The 23101-nt window shown below is 40.4% G+C and overlaps 1 protein-coding gene across 1 annotated transcript; it reads left to right on the forward strand.

Annotated features, from left to right (window-relative positions):
- Positions 1 to 236: 236 nt before the first annotated feature.
- Hel89B (histone acetyltransferase 1) lies at positions 237 to 14210 on the forward strand. Its single transcript, XM_018008679.2, has 7 exons — positions 237 to 868; positions 7053 to 7145; positions 7226 to 8193; positions 8942 to 11088; positions 11149 to 13202; positions 13264 to 13504; positions 13570 to 14210. The coding sequence occupies exons 2-7, from the start codon at positions 7135 to 7137 to the stop codon at positions 14011 to 14013; spliced, it is 5865 nt and encodes a 1954-aa protein (XP_017864168.1). The 5' UTR covers positions 237 to 868; positions 7053 to 7134; the 3' UTR covers positions 14014 to 14210.
- The last annotated feature ends 8891 nt before the right edge of the window (positions 14211 to 23101 follow it).

Below are 23101 nucleotides of genomic sequence, written 5' to 3' on the forward strand. Positions count from 1 at the left end.
TAAAGAATTCCATCTCTAAGTTTGAGCAGTGTTACCACTCAACGTAAATACATACGTTCATTGGTTCTATTGTAAAAAATTATGAATGACCTAATGTTACGTACTTTATTAAATACATTATAACGTTGCATTAATCATGGTATGATTTTGATAGATTTGTGGTTAAATTTGTTATCATATTACACGCTAATCGAGACTATGAAATGATCAGTGACAACCCTGTTTGTATTTTATTTCATGCGCCATTCGAGCACCGCACAGTATAAATGTGACTTGAACACCGCGAACATGGCTTTCCCTGGTAATATTAATATCCGAAAATTTGAGAATATCCAACGTATTGAGTGCATTTGTAGTTGTGTCAAACCAAATGTTAAATTAAAGCATTGACTGTTTCGGCTAAACGACGTTTGCGACCCAATCGAATCCGCTGCGGTCTTCACACCTACACCGGGGTTGTATGTGTGCGTTTAAAATCAATGAAGCGAATTGGCTATTCGTGCGAGTGAATAAGAACAGTTTTGTGACGCTTGCAAAAGAAAAAAAAAGGTGAACGCGTAGCAGAGCAGCGAACAAGGAGAACCCAACACACATACATACTGCACACGGAAAAATGAGCTCTACAATCTAAAACAATAAACAAAAAGTTAAATAGGCGATATTTTCTACAAAATCTTTATCTGGTGGTGAAAAGTGGACAAAATGCATCAGCTAAATGCAACGCGCATGAGCTGAAGTGACAGCAAGCAGTCGCAGCAGACGTCGACGTCGACGCTAACGCTGACTCCGACGCCGCCATAGGTATGCTGCAGAGTTGCTAGCTCAGCACGCCGCGACAGCACCAGCCGAATCGTAACATTTGCCAAAGGTAAGTGCCGTGTAATGTGTTTATAAATATGGACAAGATAGTATACATACATAAATATAGTGTGCGTTGTATATATAAATTAAAAACATATTAAATAATTACATTAGTATTAGGCACTCTGTGTGGAGACGCAGCCCTCGAATACTTATCGTTGCGTCGACTGCGACGCTCTCCTTGTCGCTGCGCGTCTTCCGTTGCAATTTTAATGTGTGCGTGAGTCTCAGTGTGTGTGTGCGCGCTCTGTCTTTGTGACTTTTCTTGCTTCGTCAGCGCGCGGAAGGAGGGGCAACGAGGGCATGTTGAGCTGTGATAAGCTCCATTTATGAAATTTTATAAGTACAATTTATGTGGGCTCATGCACACAAGCATGTGTATATGATATGTCTGCATATACTTACGAACGTCCAGAACTATCTACATACAAACATACATCTGGTCGTTCTATTGTTGCTACGTGTGTGTGAGGTTATATTGAATAAATAGCAAAGTTAAGGGTCCTTTTTATTTACCTATATTGGAGTTTAGCTTATTGGCTTTATTTTATATTCTTTGCGTCATTTGAAATATTCTCGCGATTGAATTTTTAGCCGCAACCATTTCCCAATACTGATTTGGCATTTGTATTTGTGTTTTGGCATTTTCAATTGTTCGGCATTTCGCTATTAGTGTCTGGCTCTCTTTACTACTGCTGCCTCCCAGCATTTATACACACACACTCACACACTTACTTACATTTTGGGCGGCGTATGCGCACCAATTGACTACAAGCAATTGCTTTTGCCTAACGTTGATGTGCCTTCGTTTGTTGCCGTCGCAGTCGCAGTCGCGGCTGCCGTCGTACTCTCAGTCAACATGCGTTGTCCACGTTGACGCCGACCCAGCAGCAAGCGGCATATATATTTATTTATGGTCTGCTACCGTAATCGACATTGCCGCCTAAAGCAGTCCGCTCCCCAGTTTTTCTCTCTCTCTCTCTTTCTCTCCTTCTCTCCTTCTGTACATACAAACGTGTATGTATATAATGCATGTGTGCATAAATTTATTTCTGTGAGGCTTAGTGGGGTAGGGCACTTGAACTAGTTATATAGTTATATATATATATATATATATATATATATATATATATATATATATATATATGGGGTCCAAATATGTTTAGCCACTTTACTTCTAGTTGCTTGACATGAATATTTTAAATGAACTCACAGCTTTTGCTGCTTTTGTGTGCTTAGTTCACACTTGGATGCATAAACTATTTCAATTATATCATTGGCGATATGTCTGTACGTATGAATATTCACTTATTGGTAAAATTGTAAATAAATAAATTGGAAAACATGAGCACTTAGCTCACTTACCTGAGCATCGTTGTAAAAGATATATATGTACGTTTGATAATCAGTAAAGTCGCTGAAGAATAATATTAACAGCTTAAAAATCTTCAGAAATGAGCCATAGAACAAATTTATAAGGAAATTAGATGTTTATATGAAAGGGTTGAAATGAATACATTCAATTGAAATAAAAAGAAAACTGTACAGCCATGTGGCTAGATACAGATTGTCTTATAATTTTGTATTCGATTTTTGTGTAATTTTCAATGAAATACCACGACAGCTGTTTTAATATTTGCAAAATGTGTCTCGTATGCTAATATTGAACTGTTTAAAATCCAAACACACATGTATCTCCATTTGTGCGAAATTCTTAAACACATAATCGACCACACGACTTTTTGGTAACTTGTTTAGTCTATAAATACAACTCTTCTTAAACATTTATTTACTGTTCGGGTTTTTAACGATATTTTTCAGGTTTTTATTTCATTCCTTAAATTTGTGAAATCTCTCACAATCAATTTACGTCGATCAAAAATTCACGTAGAATTGCCGTAGTGTATCTCGACTATTATATTTTTAGTTTGTCTTTCACATTCCGCAAAGCCCATATTGTTACGTATCTGAAATGCGGATAAATTCTACGTAACAACTTGTTTAGCTTTCGTGAGGTCTGTCATGGTAATTGTTGTTGAAGTACGGATCAAATTTTTTATAGAAAGGATGCTTTGCTTTATGTGCGTAAAATACAAATTAATATCGAAATACCACCTCATTGGAAAAGAATGAACACATGTCCACACAAAAAATAAATAAAAGCGATATAATAATTCACAATGCCAGTTCTAGTGTTTGAAAGATCGTAATAAAAACAAGTAAGAAAGCTCTAGTCGAGACTGCTCGACTACGAGATCCCCTGAACCCTTGGAGTGCTAGCTATTTCAATCATTTTTCGCGTCTTTCAGCTTACACAAGAAACACACACACATACACAAACACATACACACACAAGCACCCACGCATAAACACGCACGGGCTGCAGTGTGCGCTTACTTTGAGAACTTAATTGTTTAATAACTTTTTTTGTGGACGTACGATCTTCATGAAACTTTCAGATTATGATTATAACATGAATATGCATGTAATTGCCAAAGCACAAGTCTCTAGTATTTGAAATACGCTTTTTACAAAAGTGAGGGTGAGGGGGTGAATTTAGAGGTGGGGGGTAAATTTTAACAAAAACCGAAATTGTATAAATTGCATATAAGCATACATTAAAAATTTGGAGACTCTAGCAATAAAGGTGTAGAAGATATAATTTTATAACTGGTTTTCGATAAGGTTTTTCATCGATAAAAAAAGATCGGGATGAGTTATCGAATTTTAATGATAAACTCGATATCCGCGCTGTAATTACGAACATTTTACAAAAAATTTGAAGTCTCTAGCTCTTATATCTTCGGAAATCGGCGCGTTCAAACATACGGACAGACGGACAGACGGACAGACAGACAGACGGACAGGGCCAAATCAACTCAGCTCGTCACCCTGATCAAGAATATATATACTTTGTGGGGTCTGCCACGCCTCCTTCTCCCTGTTACATACATTTCAACAAAACCATTATACCCTGATTTCCCATTTTCAATGGGTTCAGGGTATAATGAGCGAAAATTGATTTTTATCGTCCGTTGTATTTTATCGTTTGTTATCTATAACTTATCTAAATTTAAGCTAGCTGATTCATGGCATCGGATGTATATAAGCCATATTAACACACGCTTATTAAAAATCCACGTGGCTTAAATGATAGCTCCATAATTTTAGGTGTTTCGAATTCATTATTATTGGCAGCTAAATGAGCTCAAACAGCAAACTTATATACACCTGCGGTTGATAAAAATAGGTGTGCTATTAATACAATTGGACAAAAACAAAATTGTTTGGTGATAAGCTCAATATTTTAAAAACTTTTTAAAATTAATATGAATATTAAAATATTTTTCATTAATATAGATGTCGATATTGAGTCTTAACACATTTTTTTTTTTTTTTTTTTTTTTGTAAAACATTAATTGTTTAGCCGTACTACTATTTTTATGACCGCAACTGTATAAATATGTGTATATTATGTATTTATTTATGAATGAATAAACTTACATGTATGCATTAACAATATTATTTTCTCTTCTCTCTCTCAATGTCACTCATTCCCTGATTCTGATTCTCTCTCTCCCTCTCTCTCGCTTAATCACACGCTACCTCAATCACTCCTACTTGACGCTCTCATTCTGTCGCTGACTCTCTTTCTGTCTGTATTTCTAATCATTATTTGCTCATTATTTATATATTTTTTACGGCTTATCAAAAAGCAACGAAATTCGGTATTTATGAATTTATACAGACATATACTATTACTAAACGTTTATTGCAGGAAGTAAAAACATTGAAGTTGACCGTAAACGACTGCGCAATAATCACTTCATTAACCGATTATTAATATTTCAGACGCGAATATATATTAGCAAATGGTTTGCATCAAATGTGTTACCATATTAAAGAGATTATCTATCTGCATACGTATTAATGATAGATAAAATATCTATATGTATGTATATACGTTGGCGATAATCTAATTTATGTACAATTTAAAGGCCTGTTTAGAGAGAAGTTCAATTGAATTTCCCTGTTGGTAAAAATTGCAATGAACTATGAATGCGCAGCGTTCGTTGACTTGCATTTATTAACAAATAAATAATCGATTTTTTACTGCTGTCAATTCATGAGCAAGCTATCCAGGGCATACCCTAAACGACGGGCATTATCAATATTTGTAACCTGACGATTTTATTGTTTCGATGGCTAAAGCTAAATCAATTTTCCATTGATCGTCAATTACTTTGTTTGTCAATTACTGTATTTTCTAATTATGTTTTTATTTACATTTTATATACAATCATATTGTAATCATTTTAAGCACTCCCCGTTATCAATTCTTATCTACATACAAAACATTCAAATAGATAACTTCAGAGAAAGTAGAGCATTATAAAAATTTTGATAATAATTTGCATTCGTGTCAAAGCACGACTGTGGTTGTTATGAACAAAATCCTGTTGAGACGATTTTGTTTTTGTCTTTGTCTGGGCAATTTATTTTTGAAATCAACGATTTTCTCACGTATTTTTTATGAATTAAAAAAAAAAAAGCATTAAATAATCACGTCCCATTGATGACGTTCAATGAATAACTCTCATCCTTTACCAGTTAAATTAGTAATTCAGATACAATGTGTTTTTTCCTATTTTATTTTCAATATTACAGTAATATTAAATTTGTGTTCGTTTCAAAAAAAATTATTATACAATTCTTTAAGCAAATAAAATACCTGTTTTTAAAGTTGAACGTAAAATAAATATATTTTTTTTAAACTTCACTATTTAAAGGGCTTTGGTGGTAGTTTTTCTATAACAGAAGCATACGTGTATATATGACACACGTCAAAGTGATTCATCTCGAAAATGGAATGTTTTAAACACAAAGCAACTGTTTTCTCACATTCGATATGAGTTAAGTTTTGACGGAACGATTTACAAATTTAAATTGCATAACGAAACAGTGCATAGCTGTGATATATCAATTTGTGCACATCTGTGCCCATAATGCTCTGCAAACAGCCCCGTTATGTAATTGCTGAGTACAGCTTAGTAAGCACACCACACTCCAATCCAATCCAATCCACCCCCAAAATATATATAATTCATATGCTCATTCCGCTAGATATGTTCATTCCCCCAGTCGACTTCTAGTTGGCGCTCGTTTGTTTACTTACTCGTTGCGTGTTTCGCAAACGCGACCCATAAACAACAACTAAAAACTAAAACAAAAAACAAAATAAATAAATAAATAAACTGACTGTGTGTGCAGCCAAAAAATCGTAATAATGTGATTCGATTTCAACGCGCTTGCTATAAAAATAAGAAACACAACAAACAGCGAAACAATCACACACATACATTCATACAGACAGACTCGTGAAACGTACAAACATATTGTTATATAAATACTTGATTAATATTCAAGGTTGCAATAGCGTTTAGCTTCCTTATTCAAGAAGAAAGAGAAGTAAATTCAAAGAAACAAACAGATTTGTTTTTGATAAACACAAATCATACGAGGCTCGCGATTTCGTATAAGTTTTTTATTCTTTGTTGCCGAGTCGGAATTCCAAGCATTAGTATAGCCAGGGCTCCCAACTGACCCAGTTCTCCAATAGTTTTCTATTTGGAAATTCATTTGCTGCTCTAGGCAAATTCTACTTACGGCTAAATATTTTTTTTCTGCGGGCCCCCAATCTGTCCCAATGCAATAAATATGAGCTTTAGTGTGTAAGTGCTTTGTACACATAAATATAGAAATGAAATTGTTATCGTATGTAATTTGATGGCTTTATGACGTCCAAATACGTGAGTAGCAAAGTATTTATGTAAATACTCTGGTAACATGCAACATTATATGCAGATCTATTCATTTGCACGTTATCTAGGGTCATAAACATGCACAGTCGATGGCTGAGATTGATAACAGATATAATGATAAGTGAAATATAAAATATGTTCCTTATACCAGTGAATAGTAATGATGATGCCGTCAGAGATTATCATTTAGTCATCATTTCTGAAAGAGTTCAAACTATATAGAAATTCATCAAGATTTTTTTTTAGCTAATATAACTCCCTTTTTAAATAGTCAATCAAATCAAAATAGTTAACGATACTAATACAGACGTTATTCATGCCAATTCAGTTCCAAGAAACTTATGATCTTTTATATTTGTTGTTTTGCAGATTAGTTACATATAGTAATAGAGAAGATCGGAGTTTGATTATTTAAGCAACCGAATCACGAATCACAAATCTCAATTGGAGAATGACATCCCGGTAAGTAAATAAAATAATAATGAAACGTAAGCCCACCCATGCTTATTTCTTCTCCCTCTCTGTCTCTGTCTCTCTTCCAGACTTGATCGCCTTTTCATATTACTTGAGTCGGGCTCCACGGCAGCCACGCGCCATGCGGCTGCCAAGGAAATTGGCGAGGTGCAGAAGTTATATCCACATGAGTTGCACACGCTGCTCAACCGGCTGGTAGGATATCTGCACAGTGCCTCGTGGGAGACACGCATCGCCGCCGCGCAGTCTGTGGAGGCGATACTGAAGCAGGTGCCGCCATGGCAGCCAGAGCTGCAGCTGGGCGCCATTAAATTAAAGAAAGAGCGCTCGGCGAGCGATGCCGCCGAAGAGGACAGCTGTCAATCGAATGCCTCTTCGTCGACTACGACGACGCCATGCAGTGAGCGATTGCTCAGCTTTGATGAGTTCGATTTACATCAGATTTTACAGAAAGGCGCCCGACTGATCGGCTCTGAGGGGAACGAATTCGATGTGCAGGAGGAGCAGCCTGCCAGCGGCGGCGCCGCCGAAGATCAGAGCGAGGCCGGCCGACTGTGTCGCCAGCGTGCGCTGCTCAACGACAAACTGGGCCTCACCACTGCCGCCAAGCTGGGTGTCAATCTGACTGACATGATCACCGATGAGGATGTGGCATTGGCGCGCTCTGGAACCAGCTACAATGTGAATGCCGAGAAGCTGCCTGTGGAGCACATACTGAATATCAAGCAAGCCAACGGAGGAGGAGTAGGTGCTGTCAGTGCCTCGGGCCAGCGGCTCAGTTGCCGTGAGATGAATCGCGCCAAGCGCAAAGCGCGTCAAAGCACCGCCAATTCCGCCTCCGTAGTCACGCCCACTTGCAGTCGGCGCAATTCAACAGCTGGCATTGGCGCCGGCAGCAACAGCAGCAGCGGCAGCAGCTGCAGCAACAACAACAACAACAACAACAACAGCAACGGTGCCACAGTCACAGGCGATGAGCCAGAGAAGAAAAAACTGAAATCAAACGACAGACACGAGATTTTCTACAGCTTAAATGGTACGTGGGCAGCAATCCCAAACCGCAATATTTGCTCAAGTGACGTAAAATTGTATTTTTAGCCATGCCGAGTAATTAACTTGTGATGAAATATTTCTTTTTTTCGCTAAATGATTTGAGTGCACTAAAGTATCCATTAAATATTGTAAAAATATTGTCGTAACATGCTGGTTTGACCTTCACTTTTATGGACATCAATCAAGATGCTTCTTTGATGTGTAACAAATTTCCTTCAATTATGTTTTGAATTGGATTTGACACGAATATCTTTTAATTTATGTACTCCAATTAAGATTTGTATTTGATTTGAAACAATTATCCTCAACTTTGTTAAATACTAATTGTTATGTTAATTGCATTGACCAAAATGTTTTAGTTTTGGTAATTGTAAGCCTTGCGTTTATATTCGCTATACTTATTTTAATGACTTTCAGTCTATTTGATCTCAATTGTATGTAGATATATCGATTTCGCAATATTTTACGAATTTTTTATCTCCACCAGATGGAATATCTGGCATATATTCAGAGGCATATCGATATGCATGATGTCATATAGCCTCTAAAGCAATTCAAATTTAGCCCTTCTTATTCTCAATCTTTCTTTGATTTTATTATTTAATTAAATTTTTTTTTTATAAATTAGACTTAGATGCACCACACGACTTACTCATATTCCCTCACTCACATTTTCCTCCGCTTCCTTTAATTAAAACTTTTAATTATATATATTTTTTTTATTCTTACAGCCGCTGTGCCAGATGCGACGGGCAATTGGGTCGATGCTGTCTCGTGGCCCCTGGAGAACTTCTGTGCGCGACTCTTTATTGATCTCTTTCACGCCAAATGGGAGGTTCGCCATGGGGCGGCCACTGCGCTGCGCCAGCTCATCAATCTGCACGGCAAGGGAGCAGGCAAGTGCGTGCAGCAGAGCCCGGAGCAAATGCACGAGGCGCACGGTCGATGGCTGGAGGATGCTGCAATTCGGTTGCTGTGTGTGCTATGCCTTGACCGATTCGGAGACTTTGTGTCTGACCAGGTGGTGGCTCCGGTTCGTGAGACATGCGCCCAAGTGCTAGGCACCCTGGTCAAGGCAATCGATGAGCCCAAAGTTCACCGCATTGTGGACATTCTGCTGCAGCTAATACGCCACAAGAACGAGTGGGAGGTGCGCCATGGCGGCCTCCTGGGCCTCAAGTATGTGTTTGTCGTGCGCGAGGAACTGTTGTCCATTCACCTGCCCAAGTCTATATCGGACATATTATCGGGTCTACTGGATGCCGTTGATGATGTGGGCGCGGTAGCGGCAGCGACGCTAATCCCAGTAGCCGTGTGGCTGCCAAAGCTGCTGAATGCCGCACAGGTGTCGTCCATTGTGAAGATGCTGTGGGACTTGCTGCTCGATCAGGATGAGCTGACCTCGGCCTGCAACAGCTTTATGGGTCTGTTGGCAGCCATACTGTGTTTGCCACGGGCAGCCAGCTGGATCGAAATGGAACCCATAGGCAGCTTGGTGCCACGCCTATTTCCGTTCCTGTCCCACAGCACTAGCTCGGTGCGTCGCTCGACACTGAAGACGCTGCTCACCCTAACGAGTGGCGGCGAGGCTGAGCCTAAACAAACACCATCTGACGTCAAACTGGAGCCAGATAAGGGAGACGGCAGCACCAATGGCCAGCAAAAGGTGCTGAAGCTCAACTTTGGCGTCGTGGACTGGAACTGGCAACTGCTTCAGCAGGCCCTGCGTCACATTTACCAGCGTATTTTAGTTGAGCCGCAGGGAGACATACAGAGTTTGGCATATCAGGTCTGGTCCAATCTCATCAAGCATGCGGATTTGGGTGCGCTGCTGCACGCAGCCTGCCCGCACGTCTCATCCTGGATATGTCTGGCCATGCAACCGCCACGTCTGGCCTTTGACTCGGCCGTTATCATCAGAGCTGTTGGCGATGCTGCTTCTGTATCGGTGGCCAGCACGCGGCGGCGCACCCCACGAATGGGCGACGATTTGGGCGGAGTTGCCTTGGCTCATACAAATGCCATGCAGAAGTTGTATTTGGGCGGCAGTGAGGCGACACCACTAGAGGTTCGGGAAGCGAACTTTATGCGCGCGCGTATCACAGCCTCGCGAGCTCTGGGCGCTCTCTCACACTACCTGGTGCAGCCGGCGCCGGGCGTGCTTTATACTCCACAGGTGGAGAGTCCCACGGAATGTTACACCAAAGTGCTACTGGGCCACTTAAATGCGCACTCGGCGGTGCAGCGCATTGTATGCGGTTTGATAATTGCCTTCTGGGCGCTAGAGGATGAGCCCGTGCGACCTGGACCACCAAATCTGCAGGCAAAGCTGCATCAATGTGTGTCAGAGTATTTTTACTACGACGAGGTGGCCATGTCGCTGACACGACTGCTGCAGGAGGCACAGGACTTTATAGCGACACTAAAGCAAAACAAAATACCTATCAACGACTTCAATAATGCCAAGATTCTCACACTTGATCAGATCGAAGCGGTGGCCAACACGCTGAGTGACAATCTGCGCAGCTATACGCTAAAACCAAAGGTTCTGGATATGCTGCTGGAACGAAAGCGCAGCCTGCAGACCTCCTATCAGCAGACGACCAGTGAGCAGGGCGCCTATCACGTCAGCGCTCAGGCGGCCTTGGCCAGTGCCATCTGTGCGCTGCATTGTCTTCCTGACAAACTGAATCCCGTTGTCAAGCCATTGATGGAGTCTATCAAGCGAGAGCAGTGTGTTCCCTTGCAGCAACTGTCAGCCGAATTCTTGGTGCACCTCATGGACCAAGTTTGTGACAGAAATCCTAGTCCCAATAGCAAAATCTTGAACAATCTCTGTACACTGCTGCGCAGCGATACGGAGCATACCCCCAAACTGGTAAGTGAAATCATCATTGGTATCATCAAATACCCTAACTAATATATGTCCTGTATTTAGGGTATGCCGTTGCACACGTTGTTGGAGACACGGCCGACTACCAGTGTTAGTGAGAACGACAATTGCGATTATTACGGAATACTTACGCTTAAGCAGCAACAGGCTGCAACCAGTACAGCCAGCAGCGGCAGCAGCGCGGGCACACGAACGGGCACCACACCCCTGGCAACGACTCCGAGGGGACCGGGCAGGCCGCCGGCCAGTGAAGTATTAGCTGCGGCGGCGGCGGCTGCGGCCAGCTGTGATTTCAGTACCCGACAGGCCAAAGAGGCCGAGGCGCGACAGTGTCGAACTCAGCGATTGGGAGCAGCCTGCGCCATAGCCAAGCTCTGCAGCACATTCGGAGAGCGCATTGTGGACAAGGTGCCCATATTTCAGCAGTTAATGTTCGGCAAGCTGGAGCGATTCGTGGCTAGCACGGATGCACAGACGCTAGCTGGCACGCTCCCGGAACTAACGTCATGCAACGATTTGATCAGCTCACTGCAGCTTATCGAAACGGCGGCGCCGCATTTGCACGTTGCGCTGCATGAGCAGCTTTTTGCGCTTCTGCCACATCTCGGTTTCATTGTGCGGCATCCTCTGAAGGTATTGCGTCACATGGCAGCTCGGTGCATCGCCATCTTGGCTGAGATCGATCCATGTCGCACCATGCAGTTTGTGGTGACGGAGCTGCTGGGGCTGCTACTTAAGATAGAGCAGCCGATTGAGCGACAGGGCGCTGTGGAGGCTATTGAACGGATAGTCAACCGACTGCAAATCCGCGTAGTGCCATATATAGTTCTGCTAGTGGTGCCACTACTGGGTGCCATGAGCGATGCAGATGAATCGGTCCGCTTGCTGGCCACTCACTCATTTGCCACCCTAATCCAACTGATGCCATTGGACAGCAGTGAGAGCGCGAAGACAGCGGCACAGATCAAAAGCGAGTCGTTGCTAGAGCGCAAGACGCGAGATCGTGAGTTCCTCGACTATTTATTCGCGCCAAAGACTATACCCGACTATCGTGTGCCGGTGGCGCTTAGTGTGGAGCTGCGTGGCTATCAGCAGGCAGGCGTCAACTGGTTGTGGTTCCTCAACAAGTACAATCTGCACGGCATACTCTGCGACGATATGGGGCTGGGCAAGACCCTCCAGACCATCTGCATATTAGCCGGAGACCATGTGCAGCGCCAGGAGGCAAAGATGGCGCCACTTCCCAGCCTAGTCATCTGCCCACCAACACTCACCGGCCACTGGGTGTACGAGGTGGAAAAGTTTCTGGCCCAGTCGCCTGTTTTGCGGCCTTTGCATTACTTCGGCTTTCCCATTGGCCGCGAGAAACTACGGAGCCAAATTGGCACTAGCTGCAATCTAGTAGTCGCTTCATACGACACCATTCGGAAGGACATTGACTACTTCAGTGGCATCCACTTCAACTACTGTGTACTGGACGAGGGGCACATCATAAAAAACGGAAAGACGAAGAGCTCCAAAGCCATAAAACAGATTAAGGCGAACCATAGGTTAATCTTGTCTGGCACACCCATACAGAACAATGTGCTGGAGTTGTGGTCGCTGTTTGATTTCCTAATGCCTGGCTTTCTGGGCACTGAGAAGCAGTTTATCCAACGGTACTCTCGGCCCATATTGGCCTCACGCGATGGCAAAAGCTCGGCCAAGGAGCAGGAAGCTGGCGTGCTGGCCATGGAGGCGCTACATCGCCAGGTATTGCCATTCCTGCTCCGCCGTGTTAAAGAAGATGTGCTGAAGGATCTGCCGCCTAAAATCACCCAGGATCTGCTGTGCGAACTGAGTCCCTTGCAGCTGCGCCTTTACGAAGACTTTAGCAATAAACATTTGAAAGACTGTTTGGATAAGTTGGACGATACGGAGAATCTCGGTACCAAAACACACATATTCCAGGCCCTACGCTATTTGCAAAACGTTTGCAATCACCCCAAGCTAGTGTTGCGCCAATCCGGCGATGAGCTCAGCAATGTTGCCGCCCAACTGGCACTAAACAATAGCACACTGGATGACATCGAGCATTCGGCTAAGCTGCCAGCCTTGAAGTAAGTGGTTTTAGACCAAAGTCATTGATCCATGCTAATCGCTTATTCCTTACTTTGGCAGGCAATTACTTTTGGACTGCGGCATAGGTGTTCAAACGGAGTCAGTCAGTCAGCATCGGGCACTCATCTTCTGCCAGCTAAAGGCTATGCTTGATATTGTGGAACACGATTTGTTGCGCAAGCATTTACCCAGCGTTACATATCTGCGACTGGACGGTAGCGTGCCAGCGTCCTTGCGCCAGGATATTGTGAACAACTTCAACAGTGATCCGAGCATCGATGTGCTGCTGCTGACCACTTTGGTAAGTCCCAACATCGTTTTTGCCAGTCACATAATTAAACCCAATGTTTTGCTTTCCGTATTCAGGTTGGTGGCTTGGGTCTGAATCTGACTGGCGCAGATACTGTCATTTTTGTGGAGCATGACTGGAACCCCATGAAGGATCTGCAAGCTATGGATCGTGCGCATCGCATTGGGCAAAAGAAAGTGGTCAACGTGTATCGCCTAATTACACGCAACTCTCTCGAAGAGAAAATCATGAGCCTGCAAAAGTTTAAGATCCTGACCGCTAATACGGTCGTGAGTGCCGACAATGCTTCGCTTCAGACTATGGGCACCTCACAGATCTTTGATCTGTTCAATGGAGGTAATAACAAGGCCAGTAACAGCGGAACAGCCGCAACAGCCGCTGGAGGCAGTGGTGGCATGTCCATGAATACCATCATTGAAAACCTCCCGGAGCTGTGGTCCGAGCACCAGTATGAGGAAGAGTACGATATGGGCAACTTTGTGCAGGCTTTAAAGAAGTAGATCCGCCACAAATTTCCTTCCCCGACTCACAAATTACACTCACACAAGCATTCAAACTTCGTCAAAGATGAGTCAAGTTTTTATTTTAATTTTTTTAGCACTTTGGATATTTTTTTAATGTTTTTCTCTGTTCCTGTAGTAGTTGCAAGCGAAAAGCACTGAAGTTTATAATAAAAATATTTCGAGTCGAAATTAAATTAATTTTGGTTTTCTTTTTTTATTTGCAATCTGTCTTATACTAACCAAGAAGAAAATGTATTAACAATAACCGGATGGTTTGAACTCCAATAGGAGCAATCCATATATTTGGCAATTCCAGAATGTGAAATCTTATTTAGCGCTGTAGACTGCTATTTGTGTTGTCGAAGTGTCCTAAAGCTAGACGATTGGAATGATCATGTAGCCACCTAGTTTTTTTTTCTCACTTTTTTGCATTGGAACTCCCTAAATTTTTGCTCTCTTGCCGCTTGTAAAAATTGTAGAGCTTAAAATTAGCATTTGGTAACAGAAAATAAGCTAATATTTTAGAATTAAATTTAAATTGTAATCGATATATGTACATACGTGCATATATTGTAACCAAACTTTGATATTCACATTGAAAATAATAGAAGTTTCAGCTTTATAAATTCATTTAAATGTTTACAATGATAATAAATCAGTAATTAGATAGTCCCTTAGGACTCGTTATTTAAATGTTCCTTGGTTTTTGTCGATTTGAAGCAGTTCGGAGAAACTTTATATTATAATAAAGCAACATTTATGTCGGCCCAATCCGGATGTGAAACTTAAAATATATTAGTCTCTGTTATAATGACACTGTCACTTTTTTAGCCTTTATCTGTCTCATTTCTTATTAAATCGACTTGGCCTTCCCACTTTGGTGTTCGACCAAGGTAACGGATGTATTCAAATCGCAACAGCCAATCTATTTCACCACTATGTGTTAGAGATGGAAGTTTTGCAGAACTAGTGAAAACTTTAATAGTTACCAGATTGCTAGTTTTTTATCAATCGATAATTGAGAAACTTTATTGTGATAACTAAAATCAGATTTAAAAAAATAAATAAATAAATAAAAATTAGCTGTTTCGATTCTTAAATAAGATTTTCCGCTATCCGCGATTTCCTAATTTTTTCCGCAAATCGCACTTGGAAATATGCCAGATCTGGCAGAAAATAAGCAAGCCGGCAACACTGTTTGGAAGATCTTGTGGACTGCACACACATACATGGGTTTGATTGTGTGTCCGCATTGGCCGCGATGCTCACATGCATTTGTGTGCCTGTGTGCCTGAGCATGAGTATGTGTGTACACATTAAACTGTGCCTACCACAACTTAGAATTGTGCGAACGATTATGGCTTCGAATTGCATAATTGCTTTTATATTTAAGTACCTGATTTTGTTTCACTGATCGTGGATTTGCCTAACATAATGAATTTTAACGAATATTTCATTTGAATTAATTTACCCCTTTAAAAATAAGCATATACAGGTCAATTGGACCCTTTTAGAAATACACGAGTGTTTTTTGTTAGTCAGTAAAGTATAGTTTTTTAGCAATAGACACACATTTATAAACATGATTAGGCTGCAGTTTTCGCTACGACATTGCAACGGTAAATTTGCCGCTGGTCGGCCGTCTGGTCTGCACGCACAGAATTACATTGCTCTTCGTTTTCTATTTTATTTATTTATTTATTTTTTTGCGTACAGCAGAGAAACTTATGTACTCGGCGAAGCACTCATGTACCCGCACTCATACATATGTATGTATGTATGTATTTATTTAATCATTTTTCGCTCAATAGAATCGTGTGCCTCTGAGTCCGAATGGTTAATTTTTGACTTTATAATTTGCACAGGCAGCAAGGCACACAGGCGCCTAAATAGTCATACATACAGCAAGGGATTGCAAGTGTGTGCATGCATGCCCGTCGCTAAATCATATTCTTAATTCAACGCTTCCATACCCTTCCCACAAAAAATCATCAAAACGCTAATATTTTTAACGAACGTGGCAAACATAGTTAAAATTTCATTATGCTCTTCACTCAGAAGGGGAAAATTGGGATCGTCGCGAAGAAATTAAAATTTTTGGGAGCCGATGGCTGCCTGTGCGCACATAGAGAGAGGAGAGAGATAGAGTAACAAAAAAATAGCAAATATTAACGGTTCACAGCGCACCAGTGCTGCCAATTTTTGTTGAGCAAAAAAAGCTGTTTTTAGTGGGAAGATACTTTAAAAAAAAGCCTAAAAAATCGTAAAAAAATGATGTTTTTTGCTTTCATTTCATTTGATATATATAAATATATTTTTAACAACTTAGAATCATGGCATCATTTCTTCAACCACCGCAAGCCGTCTCTGTGAAGTTTTGTAATGTTTTATCTGACGCTAGAAATTGAGTTAAGCATCACAGTATTGATCTGACGAAAAATTTTACCCACTTGCGCATTGGCAAAGAAAGCAAATTCCTAAATTTCTTATTTCCTATCGAATCCTTAGAAACACGCCTCTCAACCCAAAACTTTGTAGCGTAGTTTCCTACTGAATTGGGTGAATGTTCTTATATTGGTGTTCAATACTTTCAATGTTCTCCAAAAATATATATGCATAAAAATAATCAACATTTTGCACTATTTGAAAATTTGTCGGCAACATTAAACACATAAATTCTTGTACTACACGCTATCAAAATAGTTGCATACATTTTTTAATTGCTTTATAAGCTCTGTTAAATAGAGAGAAACAGAATGAAAAAGTTCGATATTGAATTAAATAAAAATCATATCCTAGTTTAGGCAGTTCCATGTTATTACCGCTTGGTTCGTCCATTGAAAATTGAATTGATGAACTATTTGGTTTTAATTCAACTAGAATGAAGAAAACTTCATTCTTCATACGAATTATCCCTACAAAATACGAAAGTTCGCTAAATAAATAAAAAAAAAAAAGCGAAAATAAAGTAAATTATTCTTTAAAAATTCAGAATTCACGCTGCCCGCTGTTTTGGAATTTTTCCCGCAATCGGCTTTTCAAAAAAGCCAGATTTGACGGGAAAAAAGCTGATTTAGCAACACTGCAGCGCACTGACTTTTTCGTGCCATATTTTGACTGCCCGAGCAAATACGAAGTTGTCTTCTCCTTTATGCATATTTTTTCTGCGTAGAAAAAGTTTCTTCTGCGTGCGTCGTCTTTGTATTGTATTGTCAGTGACAGAGCCCATTGCCACGCGTATAACTAAAACTCGGTCACTTGGGATCGAACACTGGCAGTGAACAGACGTAGCAACGGAAAAGCATTATACGACGCCGACCACTGCCGCGATTTTAAAGTCTTGCCTCCTGCTGTAGACTGACGATGAGTTGTCTTTGTTACAGCGGGTGTCGCGTTTCTTGCCAGGAAGGTAGGAATAGAGGAAAATAAATGAAATATCGTGTATAAGCCGTGACTCTTGAAGTTGAGTGGGCAGGTGTGGCCAGGTCTCGAGTTACGATGTGTGACAGACACCGCGCGGTCCTATTTCATGTGTTATACACCAGTGGCCAGCTATGCTATTCTCTAAACTGGGCCGTTAGTTTTTGTAGTTGCAAGCAATCCGGTACAGCACCCGGCAGATGCCGCTGGCTTTGCTCTGAGTGTTATATATCAGAGCTGGGTTTGAGAGGTTGTCGGCCTCGCTGTTCTCTAGGGTTGTCCTTTGGGCTTCCGCGTTTTACGCCTCTAGTTGCGACACACAGCGGACGCCGCGAGAGCCCCTCTCTGAGCGTTATACGCCGGAGTTGGGACTGGGCGGCTGGCAATGTTCGTGCCTTGGCGTTTTCATGACGCCTCCTGCTACAGCCCCTGATCGCCGTTTCCTGCAAGAAATTTTGCGCTCCAAGCCCGGATAGCTCGGCCACCCCGGCCACGCTTTCCGGATCATTTCGCGGTTCCGGCAATTTACAAATAGTCTTGTAAACGATCCTAAAAGTTTTGTTGGTTTTTGCTTGGTTTGGGTAGGAAAATTTTGAATTCGTGCCATTTGCGGAGTGTCACGATAGAGTTAACGTTGTGGAATATTATTTTATTTGGCGATCTGGATTATAAATTCAAGTATTGTGGCTTGTTTTATTTTTTTTTTCTCAGTTCTCAGGGGCCTTCGGCTTGATGGTGTAATTTATGCATTATATGGTGGGATGTTATCTATAGGGTTTTTAATAAGGACCGGTAGATGTTAAAATAGAATAAAACAAGCTGTGTGTGAGGTATTGACAATAGAATTAAGTGTGGAATATGACATCATTCAAATGGCCACCTCGGAATCGTATAAATTACGGAACAAAGACGACGCCTCAAAATCCACACCAAACCGTAACCTTTTGAGAATGCATTATCACCTGGTGAGCCTCGTGTGGATTGGGGTCGTCCCATATACAGCAATTTTGTTTGTTAACACAGCGATTTATCCAAAAATGCTCATCGTCATTAAAGATGATTTTTCGCCCAAAACGTTTGCGTTAATGAACACTCATTTTAATAAAAAGCAAGTAAGAAAGCTCTAGTCGAGGCTGCTCGACTACTGATATTTTAATAATTATTCGCATATGCACACATACACGCACACACACAGACATACGTACGCACGCATTAATACGCATTAGCTGCATTGTTGGCTTACTATGGGAACTTAATTGTTTAATAACTTTTCTTGTGGACGGACTATCTTCAAGAAACTTTTAGATTATGAATATAATATAGATATGCATGTATTGGCCAAAGCTTAAGTCTGTAGAATTTGAAATACGCCTTTTATAAAGGTGGTGGTGATGGTGGTGCACGTGCGGCAGCTACATGCGTGTGCACATATACATTCAAATTTCTTCTAGAGCATTCACATCAGCTGTTGGTTTGGTTTAGTTTTGGTAGATGGCGCTGCAGCAATGAATCTATTTGAGTTTTGCAAGCACAGCTTGCAAAAGTGAAGTGGCGTAGTGAGTAGCGGCATGACGCTCGATCGAGAAGTCGCGGTTCGAATCCCGATCGGTGCCGCTGCTGTTAATTTTTTTAATTGTTTCAAAATATTTTTTATTTTGTTAAATGAGTTTTCTATTTAATTTATATTTTTAAATACACTGAAATTGAAATTTTCACCCTACTAAATGCGCGTTTTTAATAGTTTGGTTATTCTACCAGATTCTTAGAATCACATCAGCTGTTAGTTTAGTTTTGTTTTGCTAGATGGCGCTGCAGCAGTGAATCTATTTCAGTTTTGGCAAAGCCGCTTCCGAAAGTGAGGTGGCGTAGTGAGACCACCCTAGATCACGGGATATGGCGGATATATCTCCGCCCTTTGGGAGCGTGGCAAATCGGATAAAACTTTATCTCCTAAAGTTGTAAACCTAAAATGCTGAAATTTTGCACGTAAGCTGATGTTTTGATTTGATATTTGTTGGGTTTTGTTTATGTGGGTTAAGGTGTTGGAGTTTTATTGAGCTTATTTTTGAGGAGTTTATTTCGTTTAGTTTATGTTCAATGGCTTTTATGTTGCTTATTTGTATTTGATTAGTAATTTCGTATGTGAGGATTATTGTTATTGGCGTAGTTGTTTTCTTATTTGTGTCGATAGGCTTATGATTTGCCTGCGTAGGAGGTTTCTGATGTTTTGCCTATGTTTAATTAGTGCTAGGCAATGTGGGCTTAGTTTTATTGTAGAATTTGGTTTGGTAGAGGAGGTTTTGATTTTTGGGATGGCTGATGGAGAATTTATAGCTAAGTTGAAAGCTATATTTAGATTTTCTGTGTGCCTTAATTTCTCTATAGTACGGTTATTGTTTTCTTGCATTGGGTTTAAGTTTTCTAATATTATTTTGTTCCACATAAGTCTGTTTATTTTGTTATAGTTGTGTGTTATTTTTGGTCTATTTATACCCTGAACCCATTCTCAATGGGAAATCAGGGTATAATGGTTTTGTTGAAATGTATGTAACAGGTAGAAGGAGGCGTGGCAGACACCACAAATAATATATATTCTTGATCAGTGTGACGAGCTGAGTCGATTTGGCCCTGTCCGTCTGTCTGTCCGTCCGTATGTATGAACGCGTCGATCTGAGAAAATATAAGAGCTAGGGACTTGAAAATTTTTTTCCTAGGTCCGTGTATATCAGGCGCATATCGTTTTTTATATATATATATCGATAACTACTCCCGATATTTTATTATCGATTAAAACCCTTATCGAAAGCTAGTTATTTAATTATTTCTCCTACACCTTTAGAGCTAGAGCTTGCAAATTTTAAATGTAGACTTATATGTATTTTATATAATTTCGATTTTTGTTGTAATTTACCCCTCACCTTTATATCCACCCCCTCACCCTCACTTTGTAAGAGGCGTATTTTATGTACTAGAGTCTTGTGCTTTGGAATGTACACACATTTGAACATTATGATTATGTTCTAAAAGTTTTATTAAGATTGTACGTCTAGAAATTAAATTATTCAACAAATAAATTCTTATAATGTTGCCCACACTGCAGCGAAGCCCAAGCGCACAGTTGCTGTTTATTGCACAGTTAGCAGATCGCGTTCTAATACGTTCTTGTGTATGTATGTGTGCCGAAAAGAAGTGCAGAGTGATTAGAATATCAGATTAGAGGGTTCAGGGTATCTCCTAGTCGAGCAGTCTCGACTAGAGTTTTCTTACTTGTTTATTATTGTTTGCATAGAGTCTATGCATACGAAAATGTTTCGGAAGAATCTTTATTTAATCCTTCGAGAGTGACGGTTAAAGTTTGGGGATTAAGTTTTTTTGACAGATGTTCCCTGTGTTGGTTGGTCACTGTTATATTTTTTGGAAGTGGGCTTATTTTGGGTTGGGTATCTGGTGCTTTAAAGAGCGACGCAAATCTAACACCTTTCCTTATGTTGCTTGAGGCTTTGGTCACATTTGCAGTGAAGTTGAGAATTTGGTTATCTTTGCTTACATTCGTTCTAGGAATGAAAGTCGAATTGGGCAAATTTTTGCGTTAGCTGTGTGCTGGCCTTTGCAGTTTACACATTCTACTTGGCTGTGGTTTTTGGGCTATGGTTTTTTGTGCATTTTATGCAGCGAAAATGCATTTTACAGTTGCTAGCAACGTGTCCGAATCTTTGACAGTTCTGTCACTGGTGTATCCTATTTTTGCTTTTGAGGGGCTCTATTGTAACTTTGCAGTTTAAGAGAGTCTTTATGTGAAAAATGGTCTTTTGGTTTTAGGTTTTTTATACCCTGAACCCATTGAAAATGGGAAATCAGGGTATAATGTTTTTTTTTTTTTTAAGTATGTAACAGGCAGAAGGAGGCGTGGCAGACCCCACAAAATATATATATTCTTGATCAGGGCGACGAGCGGAGTCGATTTGGCCCTGTCCGTCTGTCTGTCCGTCCGTATGTATGAACGCGTCGATATCAGAAGATATAAGAGCTAGAGACTTGAACTTTTTTTCCTAGGTCCGTGTATATCAGGCGCATATCAAGTTTTTCTTTATATATCGATAACTACTCCCGATATTTTATCGAAAAGCAGTTATAAAATTATATCTTCTACACCTTTATTGCTAGAGTCTCCAAATTTTTAATGTATGCTTATATGCAATTTATGCAATTTCGGTTTTTGTTAAAATTTACCCCCCACCTCTATATCCACCCTCTCACCCTCACTTTTGTAAAAAGCGTATTTCAAATACTAGAGACTTGTGCTTTGGCAAATACATGCATATCCATGCTATAATCATAATCTAAAAGTTTCATGAAGATCGTGTGTCCACAAAAAAGTTATTAAACAATTAAGTTCTCATAGTAAGCGCACACTGCGCCCATGCGTGTGTATGCTTGGGTGAGTATGTGTTTGTGTATGTGTGTATATGTGTGTGTGTGTATGCGTGTGTGTGTATGTATGCCTGTGTGTGTGTGCGTGTGTGTGTTTGTGTGTGTGTGTGTGTTTGTGTGTGTGTGTGTGTGTGTGTGTGTGTGTGTGTGTGTGTGTGTGTGTGTGTGTGTGTGTGTGTGTTTCTTGTTTAAGTAGAAAGACGCAACAAATGATTGAAATAGCTATTGCTCCAAGGGTTCAGGTGATCTCGTAGTCGAGCAGTCTCGACTAGAGCTTTCTTACTTGTTTTTTGTTTTGTTTTTTTTTTTTTTTTTACTTACAGCTAATTAACTAACTGACTACTAACTAATAATATGCTACTAAAAAACTAAGTGATCATAAAGAATTTTAGATGTTTAATGTTCATATTCTGACATGAGCTGCATTGCCGCACGCATAACTTAGCAAAATAGAGTGCACTCGAATTGAGACTGAGTGAGTGAGTGATAGGCATACAATGTGTTGATAGAGTGGGAGATCGCATGCACTCAATATCGCATATCAACCTGCCTTTAGTAAAAAGAATGAGAATAAGACACATAGAGCAATACAACAGTTAACCAAAGCATTTCGGGGTCAAGGCACTCGAGTTTTTGCATGCATATAACTTCGTGTCAGCACTTTGTATTTGCCCGGCTCCGTCGCTTGAGGCTCGAGCAGTGAAAAAATCTCACGCCTAGATTAGTGCGCTTCGAGCGTTCAAGCTAGTGCTGGAAAAAGATCGATCTTTACGTAGATCGATATTTCGATATTATGTATGGGTCTCAGATCGATGTATCGATATTTTCATAAACATATTTTAGCTCCCAATATTAAAAAAAATGTTTTCATATAAAAAACAAAAGATGAATTTCTTATTAAAATTAAAAAACGTTTCATATAAACTAAACTAAACTATGTAACAAAGATTATATTATTTAATAAGATCATTTACTTCGTCCAATCATTTTTGTTTATAAAGAGCAGCATATCTACTTGCTGCGGCTTGAGACAACTCCTTTTCTCATTTACTATGTGTCCAGCTTTGCTGAACATTCGTTCACTTTCTGTGGACGTTGCTGGGACGCACAAAAACTTTTTCACGCATTATTTAAATGCGTTGTCAGTTGAGATCTGTGAAGAAATTGGTTTAATTAAAAATGTTTTACTCTTATGTTATGTATTTTTACCTTCCAGTAGTCCAATGGGGAAATA

The sequence above is a fragment of the Drosophila arizonae genome, chromosome 2 (genome assembly GCF_054131065.1).
Source record: "Drosophila arizonae isolate 15081-1271.41 chromosome 2, UAZ_ARI_1.0, whole genome shotgun sequence".
Lineage (NCBI taxonomy): Eukaryota > Metazoa > Arthropoda > Insecta > Diptera > Drosophilidae > Drosophila > Drosophila arizonae.

Excerpts from the sequence above, each read along its gene's own strand:
- Hel89B (XM_018008679.2), top strand. Across the intron at positions 8,194-8,941 it reads GATTTTCTACAGCTTAAATG|CCGCTGTGCCAGATGCGACG; the intron begins GTACGTGGGCAG and ends TTATTCTTACAG. Across the intron at positions 13,505-13,569 it reads TGCTGCTGCTGACCACTTTG|GTTGGTGGCTTGGGTCTGAA; the intron begins GTAAGTCCCAAC and ends TTCCGTATTCAG.